At 68.8% G+C, this 18790-nt stretch overlaps 1 protein-coding gene across 1 annotated transcript in view; it reads left to right on the top strand.

The window, feature by feature from the left end:
* The window catches only part of PPFIA3 (PTPRF interacting protein alpha 3), a 51674-nt gene extending 33483 nt beyond the window's left edge, over positions 1-18191 (top strand). The window contains 16 exon segments of the mRNA XM_072847681.1: positions 3-85; positions 895-1052; positions 2129-2259; positions 3326-3419; positions 4807-4888; positions 6133-6333; positions 8149-8211; positions 8314-8340; positions 9850-10025; positions 11662-11759; positions 12913-13088; positions 15797-15865; positions 16710-16777; positions 16779-16867; positions 17765-17823; positions 18112-18191. Coding sequence (XP_072703782.1) covers positions 3-85; positions 895-1052; positions 2129-2259; positions 3326-3419; positions 4807-4888; positions 6133-6333; positions 8149-8211; positions 8314-8340; positions 9850-10025; positions 11662-11759; positions 12913-13088; positions 15797-15865; positions 16710-16777; positions 16779-16867; positions 17765-17823; positions 18112-18120 — 1583 coding nt within the window. The 3' untranslated portion in view covers positions 18121-18191.
* Positions 18192-18790: the final 599 nt, after the last annotated feature.

Genomic DNA, 18790 nt, shown 5'->3' with positions numbered 1-18790 from the left:
CTCCCTCACCAGCTCCACCTTGGCCAGCCCCTCCCCCAGCAGCGGCCGCTCCACCCCCGCCTGGCCCCCCAGCCCCGCCCGCGAGGTGAGTGGCCCCCACCCCCCAAATGCCTAGGGACCCCCCAAATGGATGGGGGGAGGCAGGGTGCCCACCCCAAATGGTTGAAGACCCCCCCAAGTGGCTGGGGAACCCCAAAATTGATGGGGGCAGAGTGCCCCCAAATGGCCGGGGACCCCCCAAGTGGCTGGGGACCCCCAAATTGGAGGGGGGGGCAGGGTCTCCCCCAAATGGCCAGGGAGCCCCCCAATGGCTGGGTACCCCCCAGTGGTTGGGCCCCCAAAATGGAGGGGGGGCAGGTTGTCCCCCCCGAATGGTTGGAGACCCCCCCAAATGGCTGGGGACCCCAAATTGGAGGGGGGGTCCCTGGGGGGGCAGGGTGCCCTCCCAAATGGCCGGGGACCCCCCCAAGTGGCTGCGGACCCCCAAAATGGATGGGGACCCCCCAAATAGCTGGGGGGCACGGTGCCCCCCGCAAATGGCCGGGGACCCTCAAACGGCTGGGGACCCCCCAAATAGCTGGGGGGGGTGCCAGAGTTCCCCAAAAAGCCTGAGAGTTTCCAGGGTCCCCCCCAAATGGCCGGGGACCCCCCCACGTGGCTGCGGACCCCCAAAATGGATAGGGGGTGCCAGGGTGCTCCCCCCAAATGGCTGGGGACCCCCAAATGGCCAGGGGTCCCCAAAATGCTGGGGGGGGGGGCCCAAACGTCTAGGGGCTGCCAGGGCCCCCCCAGATGGTCGAGGACACCCCAAATGGTCTGGCTGCTTCCAGGGTCCCCCAAAATTACAAGGCCCCCCAAATTATCCGACCTCACCCCGCTGCCCCCCCCCCCCAGAACCACGTCCCCAAGGAGGAGCCCCGGGGGGCGGAGGAGAAGGGGCCGGGTCCTGGGGACCCCCCTGCCCCCCCCCGAGCACCCCGACTGGAGCGGGGGGGTCCCCCCTTGGCGCTGCCGGCGGCCGGGCTGGAAGAGGGGCGCGACCCACGAGTGGGGTGAGTTGGGGGGCTCTGGGGGTCCCTGGGATCATATTGGGGTGCTGGGGGGTCCCTGGGGGTTCCAGGGGTCATATTGGGGTGCTGGGGGGTCCCTGGGGTCATATTGGGGTGCTGGGGGTCTTCGGGGTTCCTGGGGGATCTGGGGGTCTCGGGGGTCTTGGGGTGTCAGGGGTTCTGGGGTCATACTGGGGTGCTGGGGAGTCTCTGGGGGTCTCTGGGGGTTCCTGGGATCATATTAGGGTGCTGGGGGGTCTTTGGGGGTCCTGGGGTGATACTGGGGTGCTGTGGGGATCTCTGGGGGTCCCTGAGGTCATATTGGGGTGCTGGGTGGCATCCCTGGGGGTCTCTGGGGGGTCTCCGGGGTCCCTGGGGTGATTTTTGGGATGCTGTGGGGGTCCCTGGGGTCCCTGAGGTCATGTTGGGGTGCTGGGGGGTTCCTGGGGGTTCCAGGGGTCATATTGGGGTGCTGGGGGTCCCTGGGGTCATATTGGGGTGCTGGGGGTCTTCGGGGGTTCCTGGGGGTCTGGGGGGTCTCGGGGGTCCCTGGGGGTCTTGGGGGTGTCAGGGGTTCTGGGGTCATACTGGGGTGCTGGGGAGTCTCTGGGGGTCTCTGGGGGTTCCTGGGATCATATTAGGGTGCTGGGGGGTCTTTGGGGGCTCCTGGGGTGATACTGGGGTGCTGTGGGGGATCTCTGGGGGTCCCTGAGGTCATGTTGGGGTGCTGGGGGGTTCCTGGGGGTCTCTAGGGGGTCTCCGGGGGTCCCTGGGGTCATATTGGGGTGCTGGGGGGTCCCTGAGGTCATGTTGGGGTGCTGGGGGCTCTCGGGGGTCCCTGAGGTCATGTTGGGGTGCTGGGAGGTATTTGGGGGTCCATGGGTGGGGGGGTCTCTGGTGTCCCTGGGGGGTGGTCTTTGGGGTGGGAAATCTTTCATCCCACGGGGCCACCATGAGATCTCGGGGTGCAGTTTGGTGGGTGTAGGGGGCTGTGGGTGGTATTTTGGGTCCTGGGGGGTGGGGTGTGTCCCCGTGGGGTACAGCCGATGGGTGCCCCCCACCCCAGGCTGGTCCCCGAGGGTCCCGGTGCCCCCCGACCCCCTGCACAAAGCCCCCAAGAAGAAGAGCATCAAATCCTCCATCGGGCGCCTCTTCGGCAAGAAGGAGAAGGGGCGTCTGGGCCCCCCCTCGAGAGACACCCCCTCCCTCGGTGGGACCCCGACCTCCGGGCACCCTCACCCCCACCCTAGGGCGCACCAGGGACCCAGGCGTCCGGGCACCCCCCCACCCCCATCCCACCCATCCTATACCCCCAAGGGACCCAGGCGTCCGGGTGCCCCCCTCAAAGCCCCCAAAGGGACCCAGGCGTCGGGGTGCCCCCTTAGGACCCCCACCCAAAGGGACCCAGGCATCCGGGTGCCCCCCTTTGGACCCCCACCCCAAGGGACCCAGGCATCCGGGTGCCCCCTTTGGACCCCCACCCAAAGGGACCCAGGCATCCGGGTGCCCCCTTTGGACCCCCACCCAAAGGGACCCAGGCATCCGGGTGCCCCCTTTGGACCCCCACCCAAAGTGACCCGGGCATCCGAGCACCCTGACCCCCACCCCACAGCACCCTTGGGGACCCAGGCGTCCGGGTGCCCCCCGTTTGGACCCCCACCCAAAGGGACCCAGGCGTCCGGGTGCCCCCCTCAAAGCCCCCAAAGGGACCCAGGCGTCAGGGTGCCCCCCTTAGGACCCCACCCAAAGGGACCCAGGCGTCCGGGTGCCCCCCTCAAAGCCCCCAAAGGGACCCAGGCGTCGGGGTGCCCCCTTAGGACCCCCACCCAAAGGGACCCAGGCATCCGGGTGCCCCCTTTGGACCCCCACCCCAAGGGACCCAGGCATCCGGGTGCCCCCCTTTGGACCCCCACCCAAAGGGACCCAGGCATCCGGGTGCCCCCCTTTGGACCCCCACCCAAAGGGACCCAGGCATCCGGGTGCCCCCTTTGGACCCCCACCCAAAGTGACCCGGGCATCCGAGCACCCTGACCCCCACCCCACAGCACCCTTGGGGACCCAGGCGTCCGGGTGCCCCCCTCAACCCCCCACCCCAAAGGGACCCAGGCGTCGGGTGCCCCCCTTTAGACCCCCCCAAAGGGAACCCAGCCATCCGGGTGTCCCCCCTCCCCCTCGGCCCCCCATCCCTGGAGGGGGGAGGGGTAACCCAGGCGTCCGGGCACCCTGGGGTCCCCTGGAGGTGGGGGGGTGTCTCACCCTGTGCCCCCCCCCTCCAGCCGGGACCCCCTCGGAGGAGCTGGGCCCCCCCGACGCCCTGGGGCTGGCCAAGCTCTCGGGGGCGGTGGAGAAGGACCGCCGGAGCAAGAAGAAGTGAGGGGGGGGGGGATATGTCCCTCAATTTTGGGGGGTCGGGGGGTTTGGAGGTTCTGGGGGCTTTGGGGAGGGTCTGAGGGGGCTTTTCAAGGGGTCTGGGGAGGCTTTTAGGGAGTCTGGGGGATTTGGGGAGGGTCTGGGGGGCTTTGGGGGCGTTGGAGGTCTGGGGGCTTTTGGGGGACAGTGGGGATTTGGGGAGGGTCTGGGGGGCTTTGGGGGCGTTGGAGGTCAGAGGGGTTTTTTGGGGAGTCTGGGGGGGTCTTTGGAGGGGTCTGGGGGTTTGGGACGGTCTGGGGGGGGCTTTGGGGGGCTTTGGAGGTCTGGGGGGCTTTTGGGGGAGTCTGGGGGTTTGGGGAGGGTCTGGGGGGCTTTGAGGGGCTTTGGAGGTCTGGGGAGCTTTTGGGGAGAGTGGGGATTTGGGGGGGCTTTGGGGGGCTTTGGAGGTCAGAGGGTTTTTTGGGGAGTCTGGGGGGGTCTTTGGAGGGGTCTGGGGGTTTGGGACGGTCTGGGGGGCTTTGGGGGCTTTGGGGGGCTTTGGAGGTCTGGGGGGCTTTTGGGGAGTCTGGGGGATTTGGGGAGGGTCTGGAGGGGCTTTGGGGGCTTTGGAGGTCAGAGGGTTTTTGGGGAGTCTGGGGAGGGTCTTTGGAGGGGTCAGGGGGTTTGGGATGGTCTGGGGGGCTTTGGAGGGGTCTGGGGGTTTGGGGAGGGTCTGGGGGACTTTGGGGGCTTTGGAGGTCAAAGGGGTTTTTTAGGGAGCCTGGGGGGTCTTTGGAGGAGTCTGGGGGTTTGGGACGGTCTGGGGGGCTTTGGGGGCTTTGGAGGTCTGGGGGGCTTTTGGGGAGTCTGGGGGTTTGGGGAAGGTCTGGGGGGCTTTGGGGGCTTTGGAGGTCTGGGGGCTTTTGGGGAGTGTGGGGGGCTTTGGAGGGGTCTGGGGGGATTTGGGGAGGGTCAGGGGGCTTGGGGGACTTTGGAGGTCGAGGGGCTTTTGGGGGAGTCTGGGGGTCTTTGGAGGGGTCTGGGGGCCTTGGGGGACCTGGGGGACTTTGGGGGGTCTGGGGGGCTTTGGGGGGCTTGGGGGAGGTTGAAGGGGTCTCATGGGGATTTGGGGGTCTGGGAGGACTTTGGGGGACGTTGAGGGGGTCTGGGGGGTCTGGGGTGCCCATGGGGGGCAGGGGCTTTGGGGATCTCGGCGGAAGTTGGGGGTCTCGGGGGGCAGGGCTGGGGGTGCCTTGGAAGGGGGTCAGGGTGCTTTTGGGGGCATTGGGGGCCTCTAGAGGCGTCTGGGCAGGGTCAGAGGGGCTTTGGGGTCTCTCGGGGGGGTGGGGTGTTGGGGGGTCTGGGGGTGCCCATGGGGGTCTCTGCCCCCCCCCATACCCCCCCCCAGGCACGAGCTGCTGGAGGAGGCGTGCCGGCAGGGGCTGCCCTTCGCCGCCTGGGACGGCCCCACCGTGGTGTCGTGGCTGGAGGTGGGGGACCCCGGCATTTGGGGGACCCCGGAGTTTGGGGGAGACCCCGGTATTTGAGGGGGACCCCGGAGTTTGGGGGAGACCCCGGTATTTGAGGGGACCCCGGAGTTTGGGGGGACTCCGGCGTTTGGGGGGGACCCTGGTATTTGAGGGGGGGGACCCAAGAGTCTGGGAGGAGACCCAGGAGTTCGGGAAGGGACCCACTATGGGGGGACCCAGGAGTCTTGGGGGACCCGGGTGTTTGGGGGACCCAGGCGTCTGGGTGCCCCCACCCATGGACAGAGGGGGTCCGGGGTGGGGTCCCAGGCCCCCGGGTGCCCCCAACCATAGTGGGGGAGTCCTGGGGTGGGGTCCCAGGCGTCTGGGTGCCCCCCACCCATAGCGGGGGTGCCAGGATGGGGTCCCAGACCTCCGGGTGCCTGGACCATAGTGGGGGGCCCTGGGGTGGGGTCCCAGGCATCTGGGTGCCCCCACCCATGGACAGAGGGGTCCTGGGGTGGGGTCCCAGGCCTCCGGGTGCCCGGACCATAGTGGGGGAGTCCTGGGGTGGGGTCCCAGGCCACTGGGTGCCCCCACCCATGGACAGAGGGGTCCTGCGGTAGGGTCCCAGGCGTCTGGGAGCCCCCCACCCATAGCGGGGGGGTACCAGGGTGGAGACCCAGGCCTCCGGGTGCCCAGACCATAGTGGGGGTCCTGGGGTGGGGTCCCAGGCCTCCGGGTGCCCCCACCCATGGACAGAGGGGGTCCTGGGGTGGGGTCTCAGGCCTCTGGGTGCCCCCACCCATAGCGGGGAGTCCTGGGGTGGGGTCCCAGGCGTCTGGGTGCCCCCTACCCATAGCGGGGGTGCCAGGGTGGGGTCCCAGGCCTCCAGGTGCCCCCACCCATGGACAGAGGGGGTCCTGGGGTGGGGTCCCAGGCCTCCGGGTGCCCGGACCATAGTGGGGGGGTCCTGGGGTGGGGTCCCAGGCCTCTGGGTGCCCGCACCCATGGACAGAGGGGGTCCTGGGGTGGGGTCCCAGGCGTCTGGGTGCCCCCCACCCATAGCGGGGGGGTGCCAGGGTGGAGACCCAGGCCTCCGGGTGCCCCCAACCATAGTGGGGGGGTCCTGGGATGGGGTCCCAGGCCTCTGGGTGCCCGGACCATAGTGCGGGGGCCCTGGGGTGGGGTCCCAGGTATCTGGGTGCCCCCCACCCATAGCGGGGGGGTACCAGGGTGGGGACCCAGGCGTACGGGTGCCTCCCCAGCTGTGGGTGGGGATGCCGGCCTGGTACGTGGCGGCCTGTCGGGCCAACGTGAAGAGCGGAGCCATCATGGCGAACCTGTCGGATACGGAAATCCAGCGGGAAATCGGGATCAGCAACCCCCTGCACCGGCTGAAGCTGCGCTTGGCCATCCAGGAGATGGTGTCCCTCACCAGCCCCTCCGCCCCTGCCACCTCCCGCACGGTGAGGGGCGGCTCGCACGAGGGGCTCGCACGAGGGGCTCGCGCGAGGGGGTTCGCGCGAGGGGGTTCGCGCGAGGGGTTTTGCGGGAGGGGTCTTAGATGGCTGTCTGGCACGGGGGCTTCACGTGAGGGGCCTCACAGGAGGGGGGTCTTGCACCAGGGGTTTTGCACGAGGGATTTGCATGAGGGGTTTTGCACACGAGGGGTTTGCACAAGGGGTTTTGCACAAGGGGCTCGCACGAGGGGTTTTGCAGGAGGGGCCTTAGGTGGGGGTCTGGCACGGGAGCTTCGGGCAAGGGGCTTCACAGGAGGGGGGTCTTGCACCAGGGGATTTGCACGAGGGGTTTCACACGAGGGTTTTGCACAAGGGGTTTCACACGAGGGGTTTGCACAAGGGGTTTTGCACAAGGGATCTTGCACGAGGGGGTTCACGCGAGGGGCTTTGCAGGAGGGGTCTTAGGTGGGGGTCTGGCACGGGGGCTTCGGGCGAGGGGCTTCACAGGAGGGGTCTTGCACCAGGGGTTTCTCACGAGGGGTTTTGCACGGGGGGTGTATGAGGGGTCTTGCACGAGGGGTTTTGCACAAGGGAGCTTGCACGAGGGGTTTCACACGAGGCGTTTTGCAGGAGGGGTCTTAGGTGGGGGTCTGGCACGGGGGCTTCACGTGAGAGGCCTCACAGGAGGGGGGTCTTGCACCAGGGGTTTCTCACGAGGGGGATTGCACGAAGGGGATTGCACGAGGGGTTTGCACGAGGGGGATTGCACGAGGGGTTTCGCACAAGGGGTCTTGCACGAGGCATTTTGAATGAGGGGTTTTGCACAAGGGGGTTTGCATGAGGGGTCTTCCACGAGGGCTTTTGCACGAGGGGTTTCGCACAAGGGAGCTCGCACGAGGGGTTTCGCACGAGGGATTTGCACGAGGGAGCTCGCACGAGGGGTTTCGCACGAGGGATTTGCACGAGGGGGATCGCGGAAGGGTTTTGCACAGGGGGCTTGCACGAGGGGTTTCACACGAGGGAGTTTGCACGAGGGGCTTCACACACAGGTTTTGGAGGAGGGGTCTTAGGTGAGGGGTTTGCACGGGGGCTTCAGGCAAGGGGCTTCACAGGAGGGTGGTCTTGCACAAGAGGTTTCGCACGAGGGGTTTTTCACGAGGCGTTTGCAGGAGGGGGATCGCATGGGGGGTTTTGCACAAGCAGTTTTGCACGAGAGAGTTTGCCCCAGGGGTCTTGCACGAGGGGTTTCACACGAGGGGTTTGCATGAGGGGGCTTGCACAGGAGGGGTTGCATGAGCGGTTTTGCACGAGGGAGCTCGCACGAGGGGTTTCACACAAGGGTTTTTGCAGGAGGGGTCTTAGGTGGGGGTCTTGCACGGGGTCTTGCACGAGCGGCGTCACAGGAGGGGGTTCTTGCACGAGGGGTTTTGCACAGGGGGTTTTGCATGAGGGAGCTCGCACGAGGGGGATTGCACAAGGGGTTTTGTACGAGGGTCTTCACACAAAGGGGGCTCGCACGAGGATCTTCGCACCAGGGCTTTCACGTGAGGGGGCTCGCACGAGGGGTTTTGCATGGGAGGGGGTCTTGCACAAGGAGTCTCACACGAGGGTCTTGCACGAGGGGTGTTACACGAGGGGCGTTACACGAGGGGCCTCACACCGGGGCCTTGCACGGGGCCCTCACACAACCTCACACGGGGCAGAGGGGCCTTGCACAAGCACCTTGCACAGCCTCACGTGGCCTTGCACGACTGCCTTGCACGGATGCTGGACCCCTCCCCCCCCCCCGTGACGTGTGCGTGTCACCCTCCCCCCCCCCAGTCCACGGGCAACGTCTGGATGACGCACGAGGAGATGGAGTCGCTGACGGCCACCACCAAGCCGGTGAGCGTGAACCCTCGTGCAACGCACGAGGACCGGGGAGGGGGGGAGTGTGGGGTGGGGGGATGGGCCCCCCTGATGCCTCTCCCCCCCCCCCGCTGCCAGGAGACGAAGGAGATCAGCTGGGAGCAGGTAGGGGCAGGGGCTTGCACAAGGGGGCGGGGCTTGCACGAGGGGTGGGGCTTGCACGAGGACAGGAGCTTGTGCGAGAGAGGGCCTTGCAGAAGAAGAGGTGCTTGCACGAGGATGGGGCCTTGCACGAGGATGGGGCCTTGCACGAGGATGGGACCTTGCACGAGGATGGGGGTTTGCACGAGGGGCTTTAAAGGAGCCCAGGGCTTCGCACGAGGGGTTGTGCAGGAGGATGGGGCTTTGCACGGGGACCTGGCAGGAACACAGGGCCTCGCACGAGGGGCCTGGCACTACCCCAGAGCCTCGCACGAGGGCATGGCCTTGCACGAGGGCCCACCCCCCCTGAACCCAGAGCCTCGCACAAGGGACTTCGCAGGCAGACAGGGCTCTCGCACGAGCCTGGCTCCTTGCACGAGGGACTTTGCATGTATCCAGCCCCTTGCATGAGGACAGGGCCTCGCACGAGGGAGCCCCCCACGAGCCCAGGCCCTCGCACGAGTGACCTTGCACGAGTCCAGGCCCTCGCACGAGGGCACGGCCTTGCACGAGGGTCCCCCCTGTGAACCCAGAGCCTCGCACGAGGGCAGCCTCTTGCACGAGGGACCTTGCACGAGCCTTGCACGAGGGTCCTGGCAGGGATAAGGGGGGGCAGAAGGGTCCTGGCAGGGATATGGGGGGCTCACAGGGGGTCCTGGCGGGGGGGGGCGGGGGGCGGAAGGGTCCTGGCAGGGCTAAGGGGGGTTCACAGGGGGTCCTGGCAGGGATATAGGGGGTTGAGAAGGGTCCTGGCAGGGCTAAGGGGGTTCACAGGGGGTCCTGGCAGGGATATAGGGGGTTGAGAAGGGTCCTGGCAGGGCTAAGGGGGGTTCACAGGGGGTCCTGGCAGGGATATAGGGGGTTGAGAAGGGTCCTGGCAGGGCCTAAGGGGGGGGTACACAGGGGGTCCTGGCAGGGATATAGGGGGGTTGAGAAGGGTCCTGGCAGGGCTAAGGGGGGGTTCACAGGGGGGTCCTGGCAGGGACATAGGGGGTTGAGAAGGGTCCTGGCAGGGCTAAGGGGGGTTCACAGGGGGTCCTGGCAGGGATATAGGGGGTTGAGAAGGGTCCTGGCAGGGCTAAGGGGGGTTCACAGGGGGTCCTGGCAGGGATATAGGGGGTTGAGAAGGGTCCTGGCAGGGCTAAGGGGGGTACACAGGGGGTCCTGGCAGGGATATAGGGGGGTTGAGAAGGGTCCTGGCAGGGATAAAGGGGGGAGTTAGAAGGGTCCTGGCAGGGCTACAGGAGGGGTTGACAGGGAGGTCCTGGCAGGGATAGGTGGGGGTTCACAGGGGGGTCCTGGCAGGGATAAGGGGGAATTGGCAGAAGGGTCCTGGCAGGGATAAGCGAGGGTTCACAGAGGGGTCCTGGCAGGGCTATGGAGGGGGCTGATAGGGAGGTCCTGGCAGGGCTAATGGGTACAGGAGGGGGTGACACTGGGGGGCCAGCGGTGCCAGGCGGTGGCTGTCCCCAGATCCTGGCCTACGGGGACATGAATCACGAGTGGGTGGGGAACGAGTGGCTGCCCAGCCTGGGGCTGCCCCAGTATCGCAGCTACTTCATGGAGTCACTGGTGGACGCCCGGATGCTCGACCACCTCAGCAAGAAGGAGCTGAGGGGGCAGCTCAAGATGGTCGACTCCTTCCATCGGTGGGTGGGGGGCCCCCACCCCCAATCTGGGGAGGGGGCAGCCCTGGGCATGGAGGGAAGGGAGGTGTCCATGGGAATGGGGGAAACTAGGGGGTATTGGGGATGGGGGAGGTCTCGTGGGGTAGGGGAGCACCCCTGGGGATGGGGGTGTGGTCCTGGGAATGGGGGGACTGGGGGGCATTGGGGATGGGGGAGGTCTCGTGGGGTGGGGGAGCACCCCTGGGGTTGGGGGGTGGTCATGGGAATGGGGGGACTGGGGGGCACTGGGGATGGGGAGGTCCCGTGGGGTGGGGGAGCACCCCTGGGGTTGGGGGGTGGTCCTGGGAATGGGGGGGACTGGGGGGCATTGGGGATGGGGGAGGTCTCGTGGGGTGGGGAGCACCCCTGGGGATGGGGTTCCCCTAATTTGGGGCGTGGGGAAGCACTGGGGGTGGGGGTGTCCTGCGGGTGAGGGACCCCCCCCCTTGGGGATGGGGGGGGAGTTCATGGGAATAGGGGACCCCTGGGGAATGGGGGGGGGGGTCACTGGGGAGGGGAGGGGTCACTGGGGATGGGGAGCACCCTGGGAATGGGGGGTCCCAGGGAATGGGGACCCTTGGAGTGACCCCAGGACCCTCGGGGTGACCCTGGGACCCCTTGCATGACCCCACCCCCGCAGGGTGACCCTGGGCCCCTCGGGGTGTCCCCAGCCCCCAAGTGTGACCCCACCCCCCCCGCAGGGTGACTCCAGGACTCTTGGGGTGACCCCAGCCCCCTCCTAGGGTGACCCTGGGACCCTCAGGATGACCCCAGGACCCCAGGGTGACCTCAGCCCCCCCAGGGTGACCCCGGGACCCTCAGGATGACCCCAGGATGCCCCCAGGGTGACCCCAGCCCCCCAGGGTGACCCCAGAACCCCCAGGGTGACCCCAGGACCCTCAGAATGACCCTGGGACCCCCAGGGTGACCTCAGCTCCCCCAGGGTGACCTCAGGACCCTTGGGGTGACACCAGGACCCCCAGGGTGACCCCAGCTCCCTCCCCTCAGGATGACCCCAGGACCCTTGGGGTGACCCCAGCCCGCCCCCCCCCAGGGTGGGACCCTCAGGTGACCCCAGGACCCCCCAGAGTGACCCCAGCTCCACCCAGGGTGACCCCAGAACTCCCAGGGTGACCCCAGGACCCCCCCAGGGTGACCTCAGGACCCTTGGGGTGACACCAGGACCCCCCAGGGTGACCCCAGCTCCCCTCAGGATGACCCCAGGACCCTTGGGGTGACCCCAGCCCCGCCCCCCCAGGGTGGGACCCTCAGGTGACCCCAGGACCCCCAGAGTGACCCCAGCTCCACCCAGGGTGACCCCAGAACTCCCAGGGTGACCCCAGGACCCCCGAGGGTGACCCCAGCACCCTTGGGGTGACCCCAGGACCCCCCAGGGTGACCCCAGGACCCTCAGGATGACCCCAGGACCCTTGGGGTGACCCCAGCTCCCCAGGGTGACCCCAGCCCCCCAGGGTGACCTCAGGACCCTTGGGGTGACACCAGGACCCCCAGGGTGACCCCAGCTCCCCTCAGGATGACCCCAGGACCCTTGGGGTGACCCCAGCCCCCACCCCCCAGGGTGACCCCAGGACCCCAGGGTGACCCCAGCCCCCCCCAGGGTGAGCCTCCATTACGGCATCATGTGCCTGAAACGCCTCAACTACGACCGGAAAGAGCTGGAGCGGCGGCGGGAGGAGAGCCAGGCCCAGAGCACCGGTACGGGGGGTCTGGGGGTCCTGGGGGTCCTGGGGGGTCCTGGGGGTGTGGGGGGAGAGCCAGGCCCAGAGCACCGGTACGGGGGGTCTGGGGGTCCTGGGGGTCCTGGGGGTCCTGAGGGGTCCTGGGGGTGTGGGGGGAGAGCCAGGCCCAGAGCACCGGTACGGGGGGGTCTGGGGGTCCTGGGGGGGTCTGGGGGGTCCTGGGGGTGTGGGGGGAGAGCCAGGCCCAGAGCACCGGTACGGGGGTCTGGGGGTCCTGGGGGGTCTGGGGGGTCCTGGGGGGTGTGGGGGAGAGCCAGGCCCAGAGCACCGGTACGGGGGGTCTGGGGGTCCTGGGGGTCCTGGGGGGTCCTGAGGGGTCCTGGGGGTGTGGGGGGGAGAGCCAGGCCCAGAGCACCGGTACGGGGGGTCTGGGGGTCCTGGGGGTCCTGGGGGGTCTGGGGGGTCTGGGGGGTCTGGGGGGAGAACCAGGCCCAGAGCACCAGTACGGGGGGTCTCGGGGTCCTGGGGGTCCGTGGGGTGCCATGGGGTGCCGTGGGGTGTCCGTGGGGTGCTGTGGGGTGTCCGTGGATTGCCGTGGGGGTGCTGGGGGGGTACCGTGGGTTGCCGTGGGGTGCCATAGGGGTGCTCTGGGGTACCGTGGGGTGCCATTGGGGTGCCGTGGGGTGCCGTGGGGTGCTGTGGATTGCTGTGGGGTGCCGTGGGGTGTCCGTGGATTGCCGTGGGGGTGCTGGGGGTACCGTGAGGTGCCATAGGGGTGCCATTGGGGTGCTGTGGGGTGCTGTGGGGTGTCCGTGGGGTGCCATTGGGGTGCCGTGGGGTGCCGTGGGGTGCTGTGGATTGCTGTGGGGTGCTGTGGGGTGTCCGTGGATTGCCGTGGAGGTGCTGGGGCGTACCGTGGGTTGCCGTGGGTTGCCCTAGGGGTGCCGTGGGGTGCCGTGGGGTGTCCGTGGGGTGTCCGTGGGGTGCCATTGGGGTGCCGTGGGGTGCCGTGGGGTGCTGTGGATTGCTGTGGGGTGCTGTGGGGTGTCCGTGGATTGCCGTGGGGGTGCTGGGGCGTACCGTGGGTTGCCGTGGGTTGCCCTAGGGGTGCCGTGGGGTGCCGTGGGGTGTCCGTGGGGTGTGCCGTGGGGCAGTGACGTGTCCCCCAGACGTGGTGGTGTGGTCGAACGAGCGGGTGACGGCGTGGGTGCAGAGCGTGGGGCTGAAGGAGTTCGCCCGCAACCTGGGCGAGAGTGGGGTGCACGGGGCGCTGCTGGCCCTGGACGACACCTTCGACTGGGCAGACCTGGCCCTGCTGCTCCAGATCCCCACCCAGAACACCCAGGTGGGCAACTGGGAGGGACTGGGAGGGACTGGGAGGGGGCTGAGGGTGCTGGGAGGGGATTGGGAGGGACTGGGGGCAAGTGGGAGGGACTGGGGGCAACTGGGAGGGACTGGGAGGGGGCTGAGGGTGCTGGGAGGGGATTGGGAGGGAGTGAGAAGGGACTGGGGGCAAGTGGGAGGGGACTGGGACGGACTGGGGGCAACTGGGAGGGACTGGGAGGGACTGGGAGGGGCTGAGGGTGCTGGGAGGGGATTGGGAGGGACTGGGGGCAAGTGGGAGGGACTGGGAGGGACTGGGGGCAACTGGGAGGGGACTGGGAGGGACTGGGAGGGGCTGAGGGTGCTGGGAGGGGATTGGGAGGGAGTGAGAAGGGACTGGGGGCAAGTGGGAGGGGACTGGGAGGGACTGGGGGCAACTGGGAGGGACTGGGAGGGACTGGGAGGGGGCTGAGGGTGCTGGGAGGGGATTGGGAGGGACTGGGGGCAACTGGGAGGGACTGGGAGGGGGCTGAGGGTGCTGGGAGGGGATTGGGAGGGAGTGAGAAGGGACTGGGGGCAACTGGGAGGGACTGGGAGGGACTGGGAGGGGGGCTGAGGGTGCTGGGAGGGGATTGGGAGGGAGTGAGAAGGGACTGGGGGCAACTGGGAGGGACTGGGAGGGACTGGGGGCAACTGGGAGGGACTGGGAGGGGGCTGAGGGTGCTGGGAGGGGATTGGGAGGGAGTGAGAAGGGACTGGGGGCAACTGGGAGGGACTGGGAGGGACTGGGGGCAACTGGGAGGGACTGGGAGGGACTGGGAGGTGGCTGAGGGTGCTGGGAGGGGATTGGGAGGGAGTGAGAAGGGACTGGGGGCAAGTGGGAGGGGACTGGGAGGGACTGGGGGCAACTGGGAGGGACTGGGAGGGGGCTGAGGGTGCTGGGAGGGGATTGGGAGGGAGCGAGAAGGGACTGGGAGCAACTGGGAGGGGACTGGGAGGGACTGGGGGCAACTGGGAGGGGACTGGGAGGGACTGGGGGCAACTGGGAGGGACTGGGAGGGGGCTGAGGGTGCTGGGAGGGGATTGGGCGGGACTGGGGGCAACTGGGAGGGACTGGGAGGGGGGCTGAGGGTGCTGGGAGGGGATTGGGAGGGAGCGAGAAGGGACTGGGAGCAACTGGGGGGGGACTGGGAGGGACTGGGGGCAACTGGGAGGGACTGGGAGGGGGCTGAGGGTGCTGGGAGGGGATTGGGAGGGAGTGAGAAGGGACTGGGGGCAAGTGGGAGGGGACTGGGAGGGACTGGGGGCAACTGGGAGGGACTGGGAGGGGCTGAGGGTGCTGGGAGGGGATTGGGAGGGACTGGGGGCAACTGGGAGGGACTGGGAGGGGGCTGAGGGTGCTGGGAGGGGATTGGGAGGGAGTGAGAAGGGACTGGGGGCAAGTGGGAGGGGACTGGGAGGGACTGGGGGCAACTGGGAGGGACTGGGAGGGGACTGAGGGTGCTGGGAGGGGATTGGGAGGGAGTGAGAAGGGACTGGGGGCAACTGGGAGGGACTGGGAGGGACTGGGGGCAACTGGGAGGGACTGGGAGGGGGCTGAGGGTGCTGGGAGGGGATTGGGAGGGACTGGGGGCAACTGGGAGGGACTGGGAGGGGACTGGGGGGACTGGGGAACTGGGGAGGGGCTGTGGGGGACTGGCAGGGGGCTGCGGTGACTGGAAGGGACTGGGAGGGTGCCGGGAGGGGGCTGGGAGCAACTGGGAGGGACTGGGAGGGGACTGGGAGGAACTGGGAGGGGGCTGGCGGGAACTGGGAGGGACTGGGAAGGGACTGGGGAGGCTGGCGGCACTGGGGAGGGCCTGGGGGACTGGGAGCAACTGGGAGGGACTGGGGAGCTGGACAGCCATGTCCCCCGTGTCCCCCCGTGTCCTTCCCCGTCCCCCCGCGTGTCCCCCGTGACCCCCGTGTTTCCCCCGTGACCCCCCGTGTCTTCCCATGTCCCCTGTGTCGCCCCCATGTCCCCCCATGTCCTTCCCCGATCCCCCGTGTTTCCCCCCGTGACCCCCCGTGTCCTTCCCGTCCCCCGCGTGTCCCCCCGTGTTTCCACCCCGTGACCCCCCGTGTCCTCCCATATCCCTGTGTCCCCCCCGTGTCCCCTTTTTTCCCCCGTGTCCCCCCGTGTCCCCCCCGTGTCCCCCTTTTCCCCCGTGTCCCCACCCGTGTCCCCCTTTTTCCCCCGTGTCCCCCCCGTGTCCCCCTTTTTCCCCCATGTCCCACTCGTGTCCCCCCCGTGTCCCCCCATGTCCCCCCCGTGTCCTTCCCCGTCCCCCGCGTGTCCCCCCGTGTTTCCACCCCGTGACCCCCCGTGTCCTCCCATGTCCCCTGTGTCCCCCCGTGTTCCCCCGTGTCCCCCTTTTCCCCTGTGTCCCCCCGCGTGTCCCCCGTGACCCCCCTGTGTCTTCCCATGTCCCCGTGTCCCCCCCGTGTCCCCCTTTTTCCCCCCGTGTCCCCCCCGTGTCCCCCTTTTTCCCCCCATGTCCCCCTGTGTCCCCCTTTCCCCCCCGTGTCCCCCCCGTGTCCCCCTTTCCCCCCGTGTCCCCTCAGTGTCCCCCCGTGTCCCCTTTCCCCCCCTCGTGTCCCCCCCGTGTCCCCCTTTTTCCCCCCCATGTCTCCCCGTGTCCCCCCCAGTGTGCCCCTTTCCCCCCCGTGTCCCCCCGTGTCCCCCCCCAGGCGCGGCAGCTGCTGGAGAAGGAGTTCAGCACCCTCATCAGCGTGGGCACCGACCGGCGCCTCGACGAGGTGGGGCCTGGGGACCCCCACCCATGGGACCCCCCACCCATGGCACCCCCACCCATGGGACCCCCCACGGGACCCCCAGCCATGGCACCCCTTACCCATGACATGCCCCACCCACGGGACCCCCCCCTCACCCAGGGCACCCCAGGGACCCCTTCCACAGGACCCCCACCCGTGGCACCCGAGGGACCCCCACCCGTGGCTCCCCCACCCATGGGACACCGCCCCCCCCATCAGGACACCCCAGGGACCCCCTCCCATGGGACCCCCCACCCATGGCCTCCCACCCCACCACCCCCCAGCCCCCAATCCCCCATCCCTATCTCAGGGGTCAGGGTGGGGGTCAGGATGCCCCCTCATGGGTGCCCCCCCCCAAAGGTGCCCCCCCCCATGGGTGCCCCTCCCCCATATCCCCCCGGGACCCTCCAGTCCCCCAGTCCCCCCATCCCTCTCTCAGGAGCCAAGATGGGGGTCAGGGTGACCCCACCCATGGGTGCCCCCCCCCATAGATGCCCCTCCCCCATGGGTGCCCCACCCCATGGGTGCCTCCCCCATGCCCCCCCGCGACCCTCCAGCCCCCCAATCCCCCCATCCCTACTCAGGGGTCAGGGTGGGGGTCAGGGTGACCCCACCCATGGGTGCCCCCCCCCCCCATAGATGCCCCTCCCCCATGGGTGCCCCACCCCATGGGTGCCTCCCCCATGCCCCCCTCCGCGACCCTCCAGCCCCCAATCCCCCATCCCTACTCAGGGGTCAGGGTGGGGGTCAGGGTGACCCCGCCCCGCCATGGGTGCCCCCCCCCACCCATGGGTGCCCCCACCCATGGGTGCCGACGCCGCCCCCCCAGGACGGCTCCAAGGCCTTCAGCCGCTCCCCGTCCTGGCGTAAGCTGTTCCGGGAGAAGGAGCTGCGGGGGGGGCCCTGACGCCGCCGAGATGCTGCCCCCAACTTTCGGGGGGGCCCTGGGGACCCCCGCCCTGCCGCTGCGCAAGATCCAGCCCGAGGGTGAGGGGGCTGGGGGGGCAGGGTGATATGGGGGGCTGGGGGGAGGGTGATGGGGGTTTGGGGGGCTGGGTGATAGGGGGGCTGGGGGGTGACATGGGGGGCTGGGTGACATGGGGGGTGACATGGGGGGTGACATGGGGGGGCTGGGTGACATGGGGGCTGGGGCGTGACATGGGGGGCTGGGTGACATGGGGGGTGACATGGGGGGCTGGGTGACATGGGGGGTGACATGGGGGGTGACATGGGGGGCTGGGTGACATGGGGGCTGGGGGCGTGACATGGGGGGCTGGGTGACATGGGGGTGACATGGGGGGCTGGGTGACATGGGGGCTGGGGGGTGACATGGGGGGCTGGGTGACATGGGGGGTGACATGGGGGGTGACATGGGGGGCTGGGTGACATGGGGGCTGGGGGCGTGACATGGGGGGCTGGGTGACATGGGGGTGACATGGGGGGCTGGGTGACATGGGGGTGACATGGGGGTGACATGGGGGGCTGGGTGACATGGGGGCTGGGGGCGTGACATGGGGGGCTGGGTGACATGGGGGTGACATGGGGGGCTGGGTGACATGGGGGGTGACATGGGGGGTGACATGGGGGGCTGGGTGACATGGGGGCTGGGGGGTGACATGGGGGGCTGGGTGACATGGGGGGTGACATGGGGGGTGACATGGGGGGCTGGGTGACATGGGGGCTGGGGGCGTGACATGGGGGGCTGGGTTGCATGGGGGCTGGGGGGTGACATGGGGGGCTGGGTGACAGGGGGACTGGGTGACATGGGGGCTGGGAGGGAGGGTGACAGGGGGTGTGGGGGACCAGGGTGATATGGGGGGCTGGGGGGGCTCAGAACCCTATGGGGGGTCTCGAGGGGGGGGTCCTGACCCTCTGCCCCCCCAGGTAACTCACTGCCCCCCAAAGGGGGATGGGGTCTCCGTGCGGACGTACTCCTGCTAGCGGTGAGGGGGGCTTGGGGGGCTGGGGGGCACGGGGGGTCAGGTGGGCAGGATTTGGGGGACCCCTGAGAAATGGCAGGGGGGCTGGGAAATTGGGGGGGGGCAGAGGGGTCAGGGGGCAAGGGGGACTCGGGTAGGCAGGATTTGGGGGGGGCTGAGAAATAGGGGGCTGGGAAAATGGGGGGCTGAGGGGGTCCTGGGGTGGCACAGGGACTGGGGAGGGGCTGAGAAATTGGGGGGCTGAAGGGGGTGTGTCTTATTTTGGCCCCCCTCACTTTTCACCCCCTTCAGGTGCCCTGAAGTAATGGATGAAGCCTGGGGGGCAGGACACCCCCAAAATCGCTCCCCCCCCCCAAATCGCCCCTCCCCCCGTGTGTGTGTGCGGGGGGTGTTTGGGGGCTGCCCCCCCCAATTGCCGAGCCCCGGGTGGCTCCGGCTCTGCTGCTAAAAAAAAAATGGGGGGGGTTGGGGTCTCCCTCCCCCGCTGCCTTGGCCCCCTCCCCCCGCAGCGACCCCCCTTTTTAATTCCCTCGTCTTGGGGAGGGGCGCAGGGGGGGGCGTTTTGCATGGAAAAAAAATAAAAAAAATTGGGGAAAAAAAACCCAAAATGTGGCATTTGTGTCGACCTCCCCCCCCAAAAAAAAGGAAATGGGGGCAGCCAGGTCAGGGCCCCCCCAGGACCCCCAATTGACCCTAGAGCCCCCCAGGATCCCCATTTTCCCCCGGCCCCCCAACCCCGCCAATTGACCCCAGACCCCTAGGACCCCCATTAACCCTATGCCCCCCAGTACCCCATGGCCCCCAGGACCCCAAGACCCCCAATTGACCCTATACCCCCCAGCACCCCAATTTTCCCCCGTCCCCAAGCCCCCCAATTGACCCCAGAGCCCCCCAGGACCCCCCATTGACCCTATGCCCCCCCAGTACCCCATGGCCCCCAGGACCCCAAGACCCCCAATTGACCCTATCC

This window comes from Ciconia boyciana, chromosome 28, assembly GCF_034638445.1.
Source record: "Ciconia boyciana chromosome 28, ASM3463844v1, whole genome shotgun sequence".
Lineage (NCBI taxonomy): Eukaryota > Metazoa > Chordata > Aves > Ciconiiformes > Ciconiidae > Ciconia > Ciconia boyciana.
This window is presented reverse-complemented; position numbering and strand designations above follow the sequence as displayed.